Genomic DNA, 21378 nt, shown 5'->3' with positions numbered 1-21378 from the left:
AGAAATTACACGTGATTTCTTGGAAGTATATTCCATGTTTATTGCAACATTCGTTTTGATACAGAAACATGAGGAACAAATCTACAAAAATACCAAACTGTTAAACGTGTTAAACCTTAAAACAATGCCTACTACTTTTATCATTCACTGCAGCAGCGATGAATGGGGGCCGATTTTGATTCTATAATGTCTTGCCCTAGTTTGGTAAACAGTGACAAAAGGGTTGAACAATTTAAAACTACTCATATAACACATAATGTAGTGCCTAAAGTCCTATACTTAATGGCACTACTGGTTGCCGACGGCCAGGTGGAAGTTCTTACGTGTGCCAGTACAAACTGATCTCCAAAACATGTCCGTTGAATTTAACTTTGCTTTATTCTCTGCAGTAATTTTCCTATACAACATACAGATAAAATAATAAGAAAGAAACAGTAACAAACACAGGGGACCAGCCCTCCTGAACACAGTAGAAAACTGTTAGCCTCTGCCGTCTGTCACTGGCAACACCTGTGCCTGATTAGCAGCCTGGTTAAATACCTGGGCTGGCCCAGACACTGACCAAGCTGCAGTGACACTGTCAATCAGCAAAACATTAGGTCATAATGGCTCTTACACATAATATAACCTTTCCATCCATTCCCATGACATATTGAAAGTTTCAAATACAATGACAGGCAACCACTCTTAACTGTGGTTCTCAAAGTGTGGTCCGAGGACCCCCCAGGTGTCCTTGATTAGGCCCCAGGGGGTTCCCAGCAAAATTAGTTTAGCATCAGAATCAATTTAACCACTTTTACCATATATACATCAGCTATTTGAAAATAGCAGATCTAAAAGCCCTGCTGTTTTCTATATATTTTTGTTTAACAACATATCTTGTTTATATTTATACATGCTTTACTCTGTAACTCTGGGAGTGTACACTGTACACCTGTGCATGTGTTTGGTCCGGCGTACTAGGGCTCCATTTTCGTCACCGCTAAACCCCTTATCCCTAAACTTCTTTGCCGTTTTTTTACTATTTTGCAAAACATTTTTGAATAGTTACAGTCTACAAGCTCACAACGTGTCAATGTAGATTGGCTAGTTGAACTATTCAAAAATGTTTTGCAAAATAGTCCGACACTCTACCCCAAACCCTAACCTAACCCTAACCTCACAGGGAAGCCATGGGTGAGTTTTAACTGCATGGCCATGCACGTGTCTTAACCAGCACCGCATGTCGGGAGCCACAGGTGAGTCTTAACCAGCCATGCATGTGTTGGACTGTTGCATGTCAGACTGTTAGTACACCAACTTATGCGCCCCAGTCAGTGTACAACATGGAACCAAACTGTTCCATTTGTAAACTCTGAGGGCAGTATTATGCGTGTCTTAAGTACCAGGTCTAATTACTTAACTTAAGACCTGGAGGCGTGATCAATGCCATTTGGCCAAACAGCATTGACCACGCCTCCAGGTCTTAAGTTAAGCCATAAGACCTGGTACTTAAAACACGCATAATACTGCGTGTGTATTGGTCCTGTGGCTTAAGGCCATTACTGATCGATTCTAGCCTAGCAGCCCATCAAACCATACCAAATCGTTTCCCCCACTTTTTTCCCTGGACCAAAGACATAGGGCCAGAGACCCTACATCCGTATTTTAGGGATTTAGCATTGTGTAAGAGGTGTTCGCCCGTAAAAAAATGCTATCTTGCACCCCAGCCTAAATCCCTAAAACACCTCCGCTATCCGTTACATTTGCATATGGTTTGGGCGTTACAATAATGAAACTAATCACTGTGCCACATGCCATTGCCTTTAAGAGAAGCGCAATCCATTACCCAGTATCCCCAATGATATCTTGCCTTACACTATTAGCAGAGCAGATGCCCAATTTCAAAAGATGGCGACCATTTTTGTTTTGCGTGGAGCAGATAGTGATATAATCTTTCCGGTTGTGATACAAGGATGCAATTTGGCACGAATACTCTCAAGGCTCATTCATAGCCTGGATTTTCGGTGGTGAGGTAACCACCGGAGCTGAAATAACGTTGAGCGGTAGTGAGTAAAAACAGAGAAGGGCTGGGGCGGTGGTTTGCTCTTCACCGCGGCTTGTGACGTCATGTTGTAGTTCGGTGGTCACCTCACCACATAAAATCCAGACTATGAATAACGCTTCAAAGGGACACTCTTATGGAAGAAGGCGCTGGCCACTCAAAATTCCAAGATGACGACCATTTTGTTCAAAATGGCAGCCACCTTAATTAGCAGAAGGTTGGCATAAATAATCTGTAAGGGCCACTCTTATGGAAAAAGGCACTGGACACTCAAAATTCCAACATGTCGAAGCGGAGCAGATAGGGATATAACATTTTAGGTTGTGATACAAGGGGGGCATGCTGCATGCAGTGTCAGCTGATCTAGTTTTACTATCACTGTAGTTATCAGTGTGTTATGTATTGTAATTGTTGTATTGTAATAGTTTCCCCTGGTGTTGTGCATCACAGTATTGTTCCAAGTGTTTCCTGCATCTGAACCAGTCTTGTCTAACCAGTCATTTGATTTGCAAGTGTTTCCACCTGCATCCTCTTAGTCCCCTAGCCTAGCCTATCCCGGTGTTGATTGTTGAGATCACCTGTGACTAGTTAGTCCTTGGCTATATGTATTTGGGCATGGCCAGAGCCTAAGGTGGATTGGTGTACTGAACTACTGTATTGGACCGGAGAAGACCAAATGCATACTGTTCTTTGATGCCTTCACTGGCTGCAATACGGTTGCAATACTTTTTCCATAACAGTGGCCCTTAGAGAGCCACATGTCATGCTTGTATCACAAAGTGAACGATTATATCATTCATCTGCTCTGCTATATGGCCCATGGAAGAGCCACGCACGTCGCTGCCTTGGAATACATTTATATTTGATACAGAGGGTTGTTTTGTGTGTCGTAGACTCGTAGCTCCTCTATCTATCATCCACAACACAGTCTCACTCCCAAAAAAGCAGGGACTTTTTAGTTTTTTCATTGTTATTTATATATTTATATCTGACGGAACAAATGATCCATCTTGTTGCTATTGTGCTTGCATATTGTAATACCCTGTTTTTGTGTTTGTTTGTTTTGTGTTTTGTATTGTATTGATTGTACAGTTAGGACCCTCTCGAAAACGAGATACTATATCTCTATGGGGTATTCCTAAATAATCACATAAATTCAGTTGTCATCTTAGATGATCATGGTGTTTTTTTTAAACATTGTATCATGGTTAAAAGATAATAACATAAGTTGACAAATGAATTCATGAAGAAGTATATTAATTTTTTATTGGATGTTGTACGACGACAAGAGCACCCCTCACTTCACACGGATGTGATTTTTTTTTAATTGTTTTTTTACTTGGATTTTCCTCGGATAGAATCCTAAAGAAGCCTCATGCAAAATGGAGGGCTTTTATCCACTTCGTAACGGTAATGATAAAATATGGCCGTAAGCCACGGGACAATTTGTGTGGGTCCTTGAAATGAAAAGGTCTGAGGACCACTGTGTCCTAGAAGCTCCGGAGCCCCAATGGAGCATCTCTGCGTGAGATGTGAGAGCGGAAGGGCTCTAGCGGCGGAGAGTTATGGACGTGGGCTGCGGCCAGAGGTCATCCTGGAACTGGTCGCAATTGGGGTCCCCCCGGATTTTGGGCGATGCCGCGATCTGGATCCCCGTCAAGGGGTTGACGCACCAACACTGGCCCCGCTGGCCGTGAGTGGACATGTTGCACTGAGAGAGGGAGAGAGAGAGAGAGAGAGAGAGAGAGAGAGAGAGAGAGAGAGAGAGAGAGAGACAGAGAGAGAGAGAGAGAGACAGAAAAAAGGGAGGCTGGAAATTACTGGAAGGGGAGAAATGTGTGGAGGGAATGTGGGTAGGGGGGACGGGGGGACGGGTCTTAACTCTTAAATGATGCATGTAGTACAGTGGGGCATCATTACGTCCCTGTCGGACAGAAACCTTGTATGTAAAACTGTCACTTTTCAAGAAATGGAAAAAAATGTATCCAATGTAGTTACAGCTATATATGTAGTTATTTATTCACAAACACCTGTTGATACTGGTGGTTCAATATTTATAAAACCTATAGACACGCTTAAACACTTAGGGGAGATACAAGGTTTGTGCCAGACAGCGACGATGATAATAATATGGTGTGTGTGTGCATCTATCAGGGGCGTGGGGGGCAATTATTGGACGAGATTGAAGGCTGGGACAGAGGGGTGGGGCAATGTCCACCCAATAACAGCCCATGGTCAGGTCATACCCCCACCCCATGACAGACACATGCACACACGCGCGCACACACACACATAGAGAGAGCGAGGCATGCCAGTGGACACAGGCCCCCTGCCGAGACCCCCTCTTCCACCGGCCCCCTTAAAAATGAGGTCATAATTGAAGCGGACACCGATTATGCCGCGCGTACGGGGGGCTAAGAGATGGTGGTGTGTGTGTGTGTGTGTGTGGGGGGGGGGGGGTTGGGGGGGTAGAGAAAAGAATGAAAAGTTTATGGGAGGGTGTGGGGGGTGGTTTAGTCTTTCCATTTTCTTCCAAGAACAAAAAGAAGTGACAGTTACGGTAATTACCCGGCGAGGAAGGCGGGTTTCAGAATGTTATGGAGGTACAGTGTGCTGTGCCCTGGGAACTGAGTCTCCTGGAACCAAAACAATGCTGTTGTTGTGTGAGAAGCGCTGGTGAAAAGGCCCGTGACCAGTGGTGGTGGTGGAAGAAGTACTTCTAAGTAAAAGTAGCAATACCAATATGTCGGGGCAGAAACCTCTTATCTCCATATTTGAACCTGTTGTGTTTTTTTTCCCCTGTAAATTAACACCCTGCTTGCAGCGTCACTACGACAGTATCCGAAATAGCAGATATGCAAGATCGAAACGAGGCGCAACGTGATGCTATTTTTGAATTTGAATCCTGAAAACTAACAGTTTTGACATATGAGGTTTCCACCTGACAAGACAATATACAATGTAGAAATACTCTATTACAAGTAAAGTGTCCTGTATGTATTACGAGAGTATAGTACAGTAGGTATAAAATAGGTATAGGGCTTAATTATTTAATGTTTTTTAATAGCAATCAAAACCTGCAAAGTAACTATTGTCAAATAACATTAGCAGAGTAAAAAGTGCAATATTTGCCTCTGAAATGTAGTGCGCATGAAGTAGAATTATACTCAGCTACACTATTTGACTAAGTATTTGAGTAAATATACCAATAGCACTGGCCATGACATCAATAAGGAGGAGGATGAAAGTGTGCAGGGTAGCTATGATTGTATGAAATCTGGATGAATTTACGCTCTGTTGTTGTTTGCATTGTTTTTCATTCCCTCCGCCAATGGGATTGGGAGGGGTTGTGTTTTCACCCAGTTCTGTGTATTTGTTATCTCCAGCCGAAGACATGTGTGTGTGTGTGTGTGTGTGTGTGTGTGTGTGTGTGTGTGTGTGGGGGGGGGGGGGGGGGGGGGGGTTCGTCCCTGTCCGTGGTTATTCTCACAAAGCACTACACCGGTGGTAGACCCTCAGCGTTCTTTGAAAGGGTTCCAAATGGATCCTTTACAAGTCTGTAACTCTAGAGAGTTATGGCCGGGGGTCCTATAGAAATGGAAAAGGTAGAGAACCACTGTACTACACCAATCAGTGTCAGTGCACGCTGCAGGTCAAGCTCATAGCACTGTGAATGGGTGGCTCCGGGCGGCCTTGTAAAGACAGCAAGCGCCTCCTATTCTCCCGTCACTGAGAACTGCTGTTGCTAAGTCGCTATGCTACCGTTTTTGACGTGATGTTCACAGACATGGATTAAATAAATATATGAATTTTTATCAAATATGTTAGGTACCATGAGACTGAACTAACATAAGTTGTTTTTCTCTATGTGTTTGTTTGGCAAACTTTGTCGTAAGCACACAGCCTGGCTGGACTGGCTCAATATACAAGGAAGTGGCTCTCTCTGGTGAGTGCAAAGTGTAACTAAAAAGTTGTAACCGTTTTAGAAAAGCAATAAGCCACGCAAGGTCATTGTACCTTGTATTTTATGACATACTGATTAAGTATGCTTCCACTGCATTATGTCTTTATGTTGCCCTGTTTAGCCTATGTGTTGTTTTTGCCCTTTAGTATTTTTTGTGTACAGCACTTTGTTTTGGACAGTTAGCAACAGTTAGCACACTCTGGTAAAGAGTGTTACATTCTCTACAAACATTTCTCCTTCCTTCTCTGTGCTACGGTACTACTCTTGTCCTCTCCCTCTTTTCTAATTAGGCTACTTATGCCCCGCAGCTTTGTGCGTGCACGCGCGCACACACACGCGCACACACACACACACACACACACACACACACACACACACACACACACACACACACACACACACACACACACACACACACACACACACACACACACACACACACACACACACACACACACACACAGTGCCGTTCTGTCAGAGCAACAAGCAGTCACAATTTACCATACTGCGGTACCATAACAGGCTGGGCCGGGCCTGGGCTTAACTCCATGGACCCGGGCCGGCCCAGGGCCCATATTTTGGACCTGTGCAGGGCTAATGTATGAGCACGAGGCCTCAACAGCTGCAAGGGTGATCTACAGTACAGACTACAGTACAGTACAGTACAGAGCTCTGTACAAAGTAGAGACCTGCGGATGGCGGATTTAGCCGCGGTTGCCCACAGTTTAGGGTGGATTTGGGTCAATGAAATATAGGCCTATTATAAATGCATCTTGGATAAACCGCGGCTGAAATAATGTGGGAAATAAATGAATGGCATCGAACTATAGGCTTATTATAGCATTTAAAACGCACAAAATATCGGCGTGTTAGTAGTATTTTAATATTACATAATTTTCCATCAGGCACAAAGCCGTCTATACACGTTGGCTGGGGTCCGTGCAAAACAACAACACGGCTTCCATTTTCGCATTGCAACTTTTCAGGAATAGAAAGCCTGCAGGTTCTATTAGCTTGGATTCCCCATCGATGATGTCACTGGAAGACGGGTTTCTGAACTGCCCACAGCCCTCCTATGAGACGCAGACTGAGGGGAAAAAAGTTTTGCGATTCTGTTACTATTGGGTGTGCTAAATAACATCTAGAATGGCATCGTTTTCAAGATGGAGCCCACGATGGCCGCCAGAAGCTTAAAATGCCTATGGTTTCATTGCAAACCAACCACTAGGGGGCGAGCGAAATTAGTTTGCGATGGGTTTTGAAAACCTTATGCCCATACCAAACACCATGCCAAAATTAAAAAAGAAGTTACCAAGTGCATAATTGTTATGATGTTTTACATATTAAATCCCAGGTTATAGGCATTTTAGCTCCCGGCAGCCATCACGTAAAAAAATCATGATAATGATGCACTTGTTAACACCCCCATCGCCCAGGACGAAGTTCTTTGTCCTTTCTATTAGTAACGCCCGACGCCCAAGCAGGGACGTGGTGGGCCCATAATTCAGCCCGGGAAGTGGAGTTGTGGAGGCCCTCTAGGCACGCGGCCAAGGCCCGCGTGCCGGCGAACTGATGGCGCGCGCCGGCGAAACGAAACACCGACATTATTATGTCACAAAGCAACATGATTATATAGGCTGTTACCTTGTTAAAAGTGAATTGTGTTAATCTTCGAAATTAAATATATGATCTCTTATTTTTTGATTAATACAACAACAAAAAAACGGCTGGCCCAGACCGGCCTGGACTGTTCACCAAGTAGAGGATTTTATTAGTTAACACTGCCTAGCTGACCCATGCTCTGATTTCTATAGACTAGTATTGTTCCAAATGTTCTATTGGGTTCCAATTGGGAGCTCTATGGTTTTCGGTGCTGCACAGACGTTTTCTCATGAACTCTGGTTCTCTCTGCAAACACGTTTTTATTGCCTTGTAACCCCAGGGCTGAAACACTGTTGCCTCACTTAAGATGACAACATCATCCCATCTAAGTGTGTATTTGTTGAGGAAGGGTGGGTGGGTGCTCTGTGCAGTTGTTCGGGTGGGGTGGGGGGTTGTTGTAGGGGGCAGTGTTGCCTCACCCATAATGATGACGTTACCTCCACATTCCTGTGTGTGTGTGTGTGTGTGTGTGTGTGTGTGTGTGTGTGTGTGTGTGTGTGTGTGTGTGTGTGTGTGTGTGTCCATAAGGCCCCACGAGGATAGTGAAACCAGATGAAATGGAGCATGTAGGGACATTGTTGTAGCCTATACCCCATGAGGGATATAGTCATTTTAAAAGGAGCATTCAGTGATTTGGGTGATTTGGAAAAAAACCTGGTCCGCCCCAGTAACAAGATATGCACATGCACACGCTCTACAGTGGGGGGGACACGCAACAGGCCAACAGCATGCGCAGCACGCGCACTCGATCCTGATTGGAGGAACTAGGGGAGGGAGGGACTAATTATATGGTCAGCACACTCTATAGTAGGGAGGATAATCACAAAAAAATAAAAGTGATATTTGAATTAAGTGAAATCACTGAATAGAGTACAATAACAATTATGACAACAATCAGTTTGGCGCTATAGACCAATTCAGAAACGGGTCCCCTGGTCGCAGCGAACGTAATTCCTGTAGGCGGAGACGACATATCTGCAGTGTAAACTTCAAACGTTACTCTTTTACCTGCTTTTTACTAACACTAACTTTACAAAGACGCCCAGAACATGGGGATGAACCTGTGTAGTTTATGGCTGCTGCAACAGTAGTGGCAACATTCAACTTTGGAGAAAAACGGAATGTCCAAAAATACGCCGCAGTGGCTGAGACCAGAGCCATAGAGTAATGGTTGAGACGAAGCAGTGAAAGGTCCTGAAAGATACATAACGTCAGTCTTACCCAATACCCAATCTTTCTGTTGTATGAACACAAGGCTGATGTACTTTATACATCATACTTTAAATGCTTAGTATGATCTTTAAGACCACTCCTGAAAACCTTGGAAGCCAATCGAATCAGGATGGAATATGAAAAATCAAACAGACCCATCTTGATCACATGACGATAGAGATCATGTACTGATTAGCGTAAAATTTGGATGAAATCGGAAAGAGTAAAATAAAACAAATTTGTTACATAAGTCTGCCTCCTGGTGGCGCTATAAAGAGCAGATGTGAAAAGGGTTTTCCTTGGCCTTTAGGAAGTTTTACACAAGTTATAGCGATGATTTGAGAATTTTCAAGTGGCACTGGCATTTCTTCCTCGGCCTAGTGGGAATGTGCATGCAACATGTCACGGAAATCACACAATGTGTTCATGGTTTGCAGCATTTTGTTCGTACTCCTGCAAACTTTGGCAGCCAATCTTAGCCAATCAGGATGGAGTCTGAAAAATCTGAAAGAGCCGTTTTGTTTAATGGCTATAGAGAGACTGTGTACCACTTCAACTTCACTACATCTCTGAGGAAAAGATTGTACCTTTACTCCAATACTTAGTTACTAGTAACTTTTTTAGATTTAGATTTGTATTACTAAACACACATTAACCACTTAAGCTCTCTATATATTTAAAATGGCCGGTCTACAAGCTCACAGATTTGTATACATTTTGAAAACTTGAAATTGGACACTCTGTATAATAATGAGTACTTTTACTATGCCTAAAGTAGATTCTGAATGCCAGTATTTCTGCAGTGTGGTATTGATACTTTTACTTAAGTAAAAAACTGTGAGTACATTTTTCCACCGCTGCCAGTGCCCACCACCACGGCTCACCTGTTTGAGGTTGTAGTATCCCTGTCTGTCACAGTTGGGAAAGCGGAGCTCATACAGGTTCTCCAGCGGACCTCGGTTATCCTGGAAGGTCATCTTGGCTATCTCCTCCAGGACATTGTCCAACTCCTGCTCACAAGAACTCTGAAAGGACGGAAGCATAGAAGTAATACTAAGTACAAATTGACAACCAGCGGTGCCCACCATTTTTCATGTCAACTAGAAAAGCAGTCCCTCCAGAAACTGCGTGGGCTTGCCAAAAAACGCAATGTATGAAGTACAGTATAAAATGTATTAGGAAAAGTTTTTAAAAAATACAAAAAGTTAAAAACAAAACAATTTGTAAAAAAAGAATAGTATAAGCATAAATAACTGCATAAAGCGGAACATGTTGAAGTTTGAACAAATTTTCTAGCATAAAGTATGTGGAAGTAGTATGATGCCGAAAAAGTGGCAGAATAAAGTAAGTAAAGTTATAAGCAAGTACAGCTCGTTCCTATTGGTCCATAAACAAAATTTCGGGACTGTAGCATGCTGCAAAAAAAAGTTAAAGCTGTGTAAAGGCCAGCCAATAGGAAGACAGAGGGGGTGGGGCTTAAGCAATTAAACAATTACAGCTTGTTGCTATTGGTGGACTACATCCATGTACCAAATTGTGAGGCTGTAGCATGTTGTAAACAAAAGTTATAGCTGTATAAAGGCCAGCCAATAGGAAGACAGAGGGGGTGGGGCTTAAGCAATTAAGCATGTACAGCTCGTTTCTATTGGTCGATAAACGAAATGTTGGCACTGTAGCATGCTGCAAAAAAAAGTTATAGCTGTGTAAAGGCCAGCCAATAGGAAGACAGAGGGGTGGGGCTTAAGAAACCGTGCCACATGCCATTGCCTTTAAAGTCGCATTCACACCAGCATGCTATACTGCGATTAAAACGAATCCTGCTGCGTATTGTCGGAAAATGTGCTTTGTTTGGCAGGTGTGAATTAAGGCTCATTCGTATCCTGCATCAAAGAACCGCATTCTACTTTGCCAAACAAGAAATTATCACATATAGGCCTAGTGATTTGTCAGGTGAAAGAAGCGCTGTCTCCGTTGTGTTCTCCCCCCCCCCCCCCCCCCCTTCGCGGCCATTTGCGTGCGCTGTCTCCGTTGTGTTCGTGTTCTCCCCCATATTAATATGATTATTATTTTAGTAACGTGTTTGCAGCCGTGTTTGGTTTGAAGTTATATCGAGTGACGTTCGAACATTGCAAACGTGTCTTCCCCATCAGACCCGTGAGTGTGACTGTGAGTGATCATGCTTGTCTGTCTGCAGTCTGCTTGGCTGCCAGGGATATGCTTCTCCCCTTCCTTCCCATTACTCAGAGGCCACTTTGCCGTCCCATTGGCTAGAAGCAGCCACTCATGACTAGGTGGCGAACTGTCGTCTACATTTTGTTTGTTTGACAAAAACTGGGCTTTCGCTTCGCACCTGACTTCGATTCACTGCAGGTGTGAATGCAATCGCATCAAATAAAGGAGAAGAAGCATACAATGTGGCGGATGAATGAGGAGTATAAACATATTTGGAGACGGAGAAGGCATATTTTACACCGCACAGCTGTCCCGTTACCGTGGATAGACATGGTCAAATAAGGAGACCGAAGCCCTCATCGAAATATGGTCGGACGAGCACATTTATCAATTGCTTAAAGGTGTAGTGAAATGGCTTTTTGGGCATTTTATTTTGAAGTTTCAGTCTCAGACGGCAGGATCTTAGTTTCTGAACCAATCAGAGCGTTGCATCCCTCCAGGCTATGGGGACGTAGGTCCGTCTCATGCATGACCACATGCACGCACATGCACAGTGGTTTGTTTACAAGTGACAGAGAGACCTGCAGCAAAGCCAGGGGGTTATCTCTAACCCCTACACAACCTATATACATATTTTAGCGTGATGATTAAGTTTAAAACGAGTAACACACTGTCTGGATGTCATCTTGAATGATATTAAAAACAGAGGATTTCTGTAATCAGTAGCAGCTGTGTTTGGACGGACGCGCAGGAATGGAACTCAAACGGGTGAGCTTCATTTTTATTGGCTTTTATTGATGTGTATCTCTACACGTAATCACGCAGCACGTTTTATAAAAAACACCACAAATGAGAATTTTCTCATTTTTTGGTATCCATTGTTAGGTATATGCCCATATGGTGACCACGGATATGCTCTAAAAGTGTGAAAAACATATTTTTGATTTCACTACACCTTTAAGGAAACACATGAAAACACGTATAGAATATTCTGTCTGTATTTGTCGGTCTGTCTGTCTGTCTGTCTATCTGTCTGTCTGTCTGTGCGTAAACATGGATGGCTATCTGTGTGTGGGGACTTTCTTCATTGCTCATTACTTGTTTAAATATAAATACTTCAAAATTAAACACATGTTTAGCTCAGCATGATCTATAAACTGTATAGCTAACATGGCATATGCATACTGTATGTGTCACAACCCCTTTGGCCTGGCCTGCAGGGCCTATGTTGTCCATATATGCTGTACTGCCCTGTGTGTATTTCTCCCCCAGATCACATCACGTGGGCGTCGGCCCACTTGAGACACCTCATTAGGTGCATTAGGAGCACCTGGAGAGTGCTCCAAACATTTTCCTCCCATGATGTCACTGAGCCAGACTTAAATAGCCCTCTTGTGGCAGCAGGAAAAACCTGGCTTCTGCTTCCGGCTATACCCTTCAAAATAAAAGTCTGGCCTTCTGGGGTCCGTTACAAGCTCCACACTCGACCTGTCTATTACACGTTCCATCAAGCGGAATTCGCATTGCGGCTGGTCTGAGGAGGCTCTATCCGCTGTTCTAAACCTGTGTGGGTAAGATAGCAATTGAAAGTGGGTAGTGTGGCCGCAAGATAACGTTCCCGGATAGTGGAAGGTTCTAAACCCACTATAGGCAGGTAAGGCATGTCATACGTTAGGACCCTGAGTCTAAATCAGTACTTCTCTAACTTATTCATGTCAAGGTCCCTCACGGATGCCCCATATGAAAATGTTTCGTGCCGAAGATTTGTATAAAAAAAGAAATACAAAATAATTTTGAACACTATTCAATTAAAAAAAAATAAAAAATGTACAAGCTTGTACATCTGCTGTTTTTGAATAGGCAATGCAAAAACTAAGATGACACAGGTGCTTTAGCAGTTTTAATCCTGTTTTGATTATTATTATTATTTAGAAACAGTGCATTTTTCCACACAGACTGGTTGGCTAGCTATTACGGCAGAGATCTCTCAGAATCTCTCACACATGCGCGCGCGCACGCGCGCACGCACGCACGCACGCACGCACGCACGCACGCACGCACGCACACACACACACACACACACACACACACACACACACACACACACAGCTAGGGTATCAGGCTGCCGGTGGGGGGATCAAAGGGGTCCAAGCCTTCTGATTAGTTGGCTGCAGATGAGAGAGCAGGGCAGAGGAGAAGGCAGGCTCTGCCATGGACCTTATCACACATCACACAATATCCATGAAAAGGCCTCTCTCTCTTTCTCTTTCATACCGTTTCTCTTTCACATCACTCTCTCTTTCTATCACGCACGCACGCACGCACGCACGCACGCACGCACGCACGCACGCACCTGTTACCGTGTCTGGTCCTTGCACTTTAGCTGCTATAGTACACACGGGAGAGGTGACAAGTCCACATTATATCCAGTCAAGGTATCCAGCTCATTATTCACCTCATTCCAAATAATTTGCATCTTTGTACAAGAATACTAGTATCTTGGCATAAGATTTTCAAATACCACATCAGTGTTGGGAAATTATGACAAAAGACTGGCTTCTTGTGCAAAAATTAAAACCAGCTTTTCCTTTGAATTGTATAGGAAGAGGAGTGTTGAAGTAACTTTTCTATCAGTTGTGGATTATGGAGACACAATTTACAGACATGCTTCTGCCTCCACACTTAAGCCTGGTTTATACTCCATCATACTATAAATTAAAAGCATATTATGCCCTTAGACTCTGTTTATCACTCAGCTCTATGATTCATTACTGGTGATGGTCACGTAGTCACCACTGTATTCTATACCATTATTGTCGGGCAGAAACCTCTTATCTTCATATTCTAACATTTTATGTTCATTCATAAATTAACGCTGTACTTGATCATACTACAGCGTCACACAAAAGCATCAAAAGTAGGAGATCCACAACCTCGAAATGCGGCACAAAGCAACGCGTTTCAAGCTTGTCGATCTGCTACTTTTGCTGCTTTTGAATTTGAATTCTTTAATTTTTATTAAAAATTTTTGTACAGCATTCCACAGATAGTTGATCTCATACTGATCTAATGTTTTATTATTTTGTTGTTATTGCGTTTGTATTTTATCTCATTCTCATTTTAATTGTTGATCTTGTATTCACGCTCAATGATTTCTCAGGGAATATTACAGGTTGAATGAATACATTAATGTACAGTATATAGTATATACTAACGCCCCGTTTAAACAACAACAGGCTCCCGAGAAAACGTCAAAATAACAGATGTAATCAGATGTGCCGTCCATTTAAACGGCAATGGCGCTATAGGGGGTTGGAAACGCTCCGCCTTGCGTCTCCATGTAAATCATGGGAAAACGCAGTGGCGTGCACAGACATTTAGAGGGGCAGGTGCTCAAGTGGAAAAAAAGGGCACTTTGTGCAGCGCGTGGAACCGGCCGGTTGCCTTAATAGTGTGAGATTTATAGATTGTGGGGCCTAAATAATATATTAGAAGCTTTTTATCAAGAATTGATCAATGTTACCATGGTCCACATACTGTACAGTGTAACAAAATAAGAAAAAGTGTTTTTTTTATTATTTTTTCTTCGAAAGGGCACATTGCCAAAAGGGCAGGGGGTGCTCTAGCACCCCCTAGTGTCTATCTGTGCACACCACTGGGAATCCGCAGAACGTGTGATGTCATGGCTCACATCGGTTCACGTCGCGTATGCTTATTATATTGGAGCAGAGTCGTAGTCGGTATTCAAGTTCCTAGACCTAGGATGAGCAATCGCTCCCTCGACCCACTCATCCTATATAGGAATACAAATTTAACGAGCCACGAAACCACGCTGCATTGGAGAACAATAGGAAGTAGAAAGGCTGTGGTTCTATGCATGCGTTGACTGGTCTATCTAGCAGTGCGTCACCGCCACCTAGCCACCTGGCATGCACACTACAGCATTTTCAATCACTGTTGTGCCTCCATCTGAACGCAGAATAAAGAACGCAACGGCACTTTGACCGTTGTCATCAAACCATGGCCTAAGTTATGTGTAGTACCTATGTACAGTATAGATCATGATATAAATCCAAATTATCCTTTATTTCTTGCTTCTGTGCTCTAGCTCAGTGGTTCCCAAACTTTTTTGTGTCAAGGACCCCCATATCAACATTTATTAGGCCACGGACCCCCCATTTGAAAACATATGCAAATGACCCTGATAAGGGAGGATTTTTACGGCTCTAGCAGTGATTCCGAAACATATTAATTTCATGGACACCCAGTTTAACACGCATTATGCTACGGACCCCCCATTTAATGGCATTTCTATCTCTGGGACCCCAATTTATATTGTAAAACCACTGTTAATTTAACTCTGAGAGTGTACAAATGGAACCAAATGGTCCCGCTAGGGTCCATTTGGTTCCATTTGTACACTCTCTGAGTTACAGACCCATAAGGGTCCATTTGGTTGCAAATTATCATTTAGCTGGGTCCCCCCTGGAACTCCCTCAAGTACCCCTGGGGGTCCCCGGACCCCACTTTGGGAACCACTGCTCTAGCTGGCAGCAATCCTTCTTTATCCTTCATATGGTGATTTTTTTTGCTCATTTGAATGACTTGAATCACTATTTATGATTTCACGCTCTTAGGGGTGTAACGATACCGTAACTGCATCTATGCATCTTTTTTAATTTCAACAATCAAATTATAGTGACATGTAAACAGCAACATATTGGATTGTTTGACTTTGTATCGAATCATTTTGCAATGCAAATAATCGATTGTATCTGTATCGAAGTACTGCACTGCGTTGTATTTAGCAATTTAAGAAGAAGAACAGAAAAAGATGGGTTTAAATACTTTTCCATTCCATATCCCTACACTTGGTCTATCAATAAATGTGTGTATTCTCTGTGTTCATGTCAAGGTGCGGGTTTGTCCGCACCTTGTGTACAAATACAATGTCCATGTATTTGCATCAACAACTTAAACCCTACATACTTGACCCCCAGGTCTATCCTTTTCCGCTCTACACCAAATCCATTCGCAGCTAATACTTAGATGCAATGTTCTTGCCCATTGTTCACCAATTAGGACATTCCACGAATAGGATGCTATAGGCCTATAGGGTTCATGTGGTTAAAAGTGTAGATGCAAACTAACAAACTGCCTGCTTCTCATTGTTTCCCTTAATTGACCTTTGACCTCTGCCACATTTCAAACCAGTGACATATTTATATAAGGGGAACAAATACCTATATCGTGTGGCGTCTTCTTCAAGCCCATAAAGACATGGAATGTGTCACCATCACACTGACGACATCCCAGCGGCATTATGTTGATTCTGCCTCATGCGACCGCACACGACGCGACACGGTGCAGCGCGTCCATGCTTGACACTAGCCGTCTGAAGCCCCATTCACCCCCCCCCTCCCCACCACCCCCACCCCTTTTGTTGCCTCCATGGTCTTGTCAATTGTTTTGCACCCCTCTCGTTGTGTGTTTTGTTGTTTTGCCGCGAGAGAGTGAGTTAAATGGGGGAGAAAATGCGGGCATGTATATCATTGTTCCTCAGGTCGGAACATATTTCCACGGGGGCCTCCGCTTTCCAAAGCCCCCCCCCCCCCCGCCCCATGCTCATTTGCATGATGAAGAAAAAAACGAAATAGAGGGATATCTGTGTTTGTACGTCATCCCACACTGATGTTTTGTTTTACGAATAATCTTTTTCCAAGAATTGATTTTAGTTCGTCTGGACGCGCGTTTTCTACCACGAATGAGTGAATGAGGACAGGAGGGGTGTAAATCTATCCGGAATTGGATTAAATGGGCGATTCACACACATTCCAATGTTGACAACAAAACAATGGCACATGTTTTTATGGAGAAACTCCACGTGACCAATTATTATAGGTTTATTCAGCCTATGCGTACGTAGTACAGTAGCCTACAGTTCATTAAGAAAAACATGCTCCGTGGGTTCAACTAATCTGAAAGCCTTTTGATTTTCTTAACTAGAGTGGAAATATGAAAAACAGCGAAAATGAAAAAATAAAAAATAATAGAAAACACCCTCATATCGTCGCTTGCCGGCAGAAACTTCTGATCATTCTAAATTAACGCCCTACTTGATCATACTGCAGTGTCAAAAACAGCAAATTTACCAGCCCGAAACACGATGCAAAGCAACGTATTTTGAGCTTGTTGATCTGCTATTTTTGCTATTTTTGAATTTGGATCTTATGTTTTGGACATAATGAATGAGGTTACCACCCAACAGAGACGATATGCTCTGGTCTAATTTATTCAACAACAGTTCTTCATCAGGTCAAACCTGACAAAGTGCCTTGGCTCGAATACATGGATAACTGGAGCATATGAGTGTGTGTGTGTGTGTGTGTGTGTGTGTGTGTGTGTGTGTGTGTGTGTGTGTGTGTGTGTGTGTGTGTGTGTGTGTGTGTGTGTATGCGTGCGTGCATGTATTATTCTGAACAATATCAGGCCCATCGGTTAGATTTTCCAGGAGATAGAGATACTACTGTAAGTGACTTGTAATTACATCCTATACTGATGTAAGATTAAAGTGTGCGTGTTTTGTGTGACCCGCAGGCTCGTTGGATCACAAACAAACAAAGTCCAAAGTCAGAAGAAGTTTGGAGTGACTTGCTTATTGATTTTTGGCTGTTAAAAATGTGCAACTTTACAGTGAAGTCCTCTGTGTCCATTTATCCGGTAGTACAGTACCTCCATTCGGTTACATACTGCATGCTCTCGGTTAACACAGAGTATTTGACATTTGTGTCTGTCTGTATTTAACATTTGAGTGTGTGTGTGTGTGTGTGTGTGTGTGTGTGTGTGTGTGTGTGTGTGTGTGACTGTGTGTGCGTGTTCGCATGCACGCTTGTGTGCATACAGTACAGTGTGTTTGGGTGAGCGTCCAGATGAGGGCACCAATGTACCATGGAGGTGAACAACATGCAAACACAAGTGACCCCTCTATTCACTTCTCACGCCACCATGTCAAAACATCAGTGATGCAACTTCACTTCACAGTTCACACACAATTTACGAATAATCCCTTTCCAAGAATTGGAACACACACACACACACACACACACACACACACACACACACACACACACACACACACACACACACACACACACACACACACACACACACACACACACACACACACACACACACACACACACACACACACACACACACACACACACACACACACACACACACACACACACACACACACACACACACACACACACACACACACACACACACACACACACACACACAAAATGGGGCTCTCAATTATTATCAGCAGAGGTGCCGGTAGTAACAGTATAATGGGAGACACCACAGCCCTGCCGAGGAGCAGAGTAACAATCCCATTTTAACTCAATTCACTCAGAGTCGAGGGGGGGGGCTCCAAAGTTACGGTTCTCAACCTTTTCTGGTTGAGAACTCTCAAAAAGAGTTTGCGGCCCACCCATCTGACCAACAGTCACAGTGGTGGGAAAATAACTATTTTTTTTTACTAAAGGTATCAATTCTGCAATATAGAAATACTCTTTACAAGTAAAAGTCCAGAAATATACTTGTAAAAGTACAAAAGTATTGGCATCAAAATGTACAAAAGTATGTCCGGTTTCAAGTTTTCAAATGTATAAAAAACGTATGAAAATAGACGATCTACAAGCTCACAATGCTCTATATTTTCAAATGGCCGAAATGTATATGGCTGAAGTGGTTACTGTATACGTTTTGGAAGGTATTGGAAATTCTCAAGTAATTAAAGTACACACCTCAAAATTGTACTTAAATACAGTACTTCAGTGAATGTACTTCCACCACTGCTGACCAGTTAACTAAGTGGTCAGATGGGGCCATGCACGTGCTGACCTGGGGCGGTCTGGGGTTCCTGGCTTCCTCTGCCTGAGGGTTTGTCTTCATCCTGCTCTTGCGTTCGTTCTGATGGTTGTCCACTGCCGTCCTCTTGGGCCCGTACAGCCGGGTGTTTGGCGGTCTCCTGGGTGGACCCTCAGTGCCATGCACCTCTACACACAAAACACACATGCACAAACACGCACACACAATCTCAGTTCAAACAAATACGTCGCTGTTGCTTTCGGGGCAGAAACCTTTTTATCTCCTTAACCCATTTAGGCCTGACGTTTATTACAAAAAAATAAGTCTTCTGAAATAATATATATTCAAAGATTTGTGCCGCATTTTCACAATTTTTCAACTTCCTTGGTCCTCACTAATGTTCATGATAAAATGCCAAAAAAATATATATATTCTACTCAGTCTGTGTCTCAAGGGAGGGCTGTGGGCAGTTCAGAAACCCGTCTACCAGTGACATCATCGATGTGGAATCCAAGCTAATAGAAACTGCCGTCTTACTATTTGTGAAAAGTTGCAATAAAGTTGCGATAAATACAAATATAAATATGTTTTTTACCTGCTGATTGCAAAGCAAACAGCAGGTCTATGAATAGGTCTGAAACTTGCAACACGACAACGACACCTAGTCGACAATTTGGGTTGCCTAGTCCGCAAATTTCCCGCCACGCTTCGCTTGTTCATCACCTCAGTTTTTCCCGCCACGCTTCGCTTGTTCATCACCTCAGTTGCTCGGCTGGTTTTGGGAGGCTGGTTAGCTTATTTCTGACACGAAAAAGTTGACTACACTGGCAACCATACTGCCGACTACTTCTGATTGGATGCCTTGTCTCCAGCAACAACCTATGGGGATAACATCCCATAGTCTGCACGCCATGAAGAAGACTCGCAACATAACCGCTCCGTCATACTAGCCATGTGGACATTGACGCCAGCAACCAGGCATAGAAGTGGCAAATAAACCACACGCAGCAATGACACCGGCATCACGACACGCATCTTACACTACCGCGGGGACCCCCCTTATCCGCACACCCCCACGCACTATCCCGCGGACCCCCGCGGAGGACGCCGTGGGGGGCCGCGAGTCGCGACAGTCTGCGTGGGGGTCCGCGACACACAGCGGTCCCCACGGACGTCGGCAAGGAAACAACCAAATGGACCAACAGTCCATTTGTACAGTGTCTTTCGTTTTTTTGGACACGGACTGAGACAACAAGCGCCCACACTGGTTACATTGCTTATCTGTCATGCAAACACTATATCTGTACAGCCTGTTCAACGTCCCCCTTGTGCCATTATCTTCTGCCAGTAAACACAACACAGATAGCACATGGCTAACTTGTTAGCCGTGCCAGCCAGGGAGGAGGAGGCATGACAACTGTTTGAAAGTATTGTACAGTCACTACAGTGACAACTATTGAAACTTTATTGGTAACAAACAACACTGCGTGGTCCACCCAGCTCAACCCCTCTGCCCCCATTCACTTGACACCTCGGACCCTTTCCCACCGGTTAGTTCCCAATAGGAACCGGTTCAGTTCTTTTTGGTTCTTAATTACTCCATGAGCCAGAGCTCCAAAATTGGAACGTTAATTAGGAAATGAGTGGGTAAAACCATATCTATATTAGATTGGTAACCAGGACACTTCCCCAATTGAGTACTTACACGAAGACAATGATTTATTTTATGGAAAATAATCACAAATATGAAAAAACTACTACTGTGGAAGGGTTACCATGTATTAATTTACTTGTATTGATCCTATAAACAATTTAATATAGCTCTAGTTTTCACTCGGAACACAATAGTTCCACCTTAGAGAACTTTGGTTCCTACCTAAACTACCACGCTGAAACTGACACAGAGGCAGTTATAGCGGACCCCCGCAGATAATAACAATCAGCAGGTAATTAATTGATTTAATCAATTCTTGTTTTTTAAAAATTTTAACGATGATGTCACTGGTGGACAGGTTTCTGAACTGCCCACAGCCCTCCTATGAGACACAGACTGAGTAGAAGAAAATTGTGGTATTTTTATATTTTATCTGGAGCATTAGTGAGGACCAATTATATGAAGATAAGTAGAAAAGTGGTCCTTTGTGATATTTTCCCCCCCAGAACTGTCTCAGTGCCACAGGACTCCTTTGGACACCTCCCCCTGGTGGCGGTGAGTGACAATGGTGCCTTTGGGCGCCTTTAAAAAAAAAAATTGTATCCATATTTTGAAAATTGCTCTAATCTGCATGTCAGGTGATGACATGCACATTACATGCACAATATAATTTAATTTTCTTTCTTTTATTTATAATGGGCTTCGGTGGCAACGAGGGCCAAAACTGGTGTTCACCAGGTGGCACTGAATGAGTTAATTTAATGCCCTATACTATGCAGATCTAAAAGCTTG

General features: G+C 43.3%; 1 protein-coding gene across 3 annotated transcripts in view; it reads right to left on the bottom strand.

Annotated features, from left to right (window-relative positions):
* Positions 1-3236: 3236 nt before the first annotated feature.
* The window catches only part of igfbp2b (insulin-like growth factor binding protein 2b), a 42985-nt gene continuing 24843 nt past the window's right edge, over positions 3237-21378 (bottom strand). For all 3 annotated transcript variants that reach the window (XM_079518548.1, XM_079518549.1, XM_079518547.1), the window contains 3 exons: positions 18966-19120; positions 9767-9907; positions 3237-3755 (listed from right to left, as the gene is read on the bottom strand). In XM_079518548.1, coding sequence (XP_079374674.1) covers positions 3594-3755; positions 9767-9907; positions 18966-19120 — 458 coding nt within the window. In that variant the 3' untranslated portion in view covers positions 3237-3593. The remainder of the gene's footprint in view (positions 3756-9766; positions 9908-18965; positions 19121-21378) is intronic.

Source organism: Electrona antarctica, assembly GCF_951216825.1.
Source record: "Electrona antarctica genome assembly, chromosome: 13".
NCBI lineage: Eukaryota > Metazoa > Chordata > Actinopteri > Myctophiformes > Myctophidae > Electrona > Electrona antarctica.
This window is presented reverse-complemented; position numbering and strand designations above follow the sequence as displayed.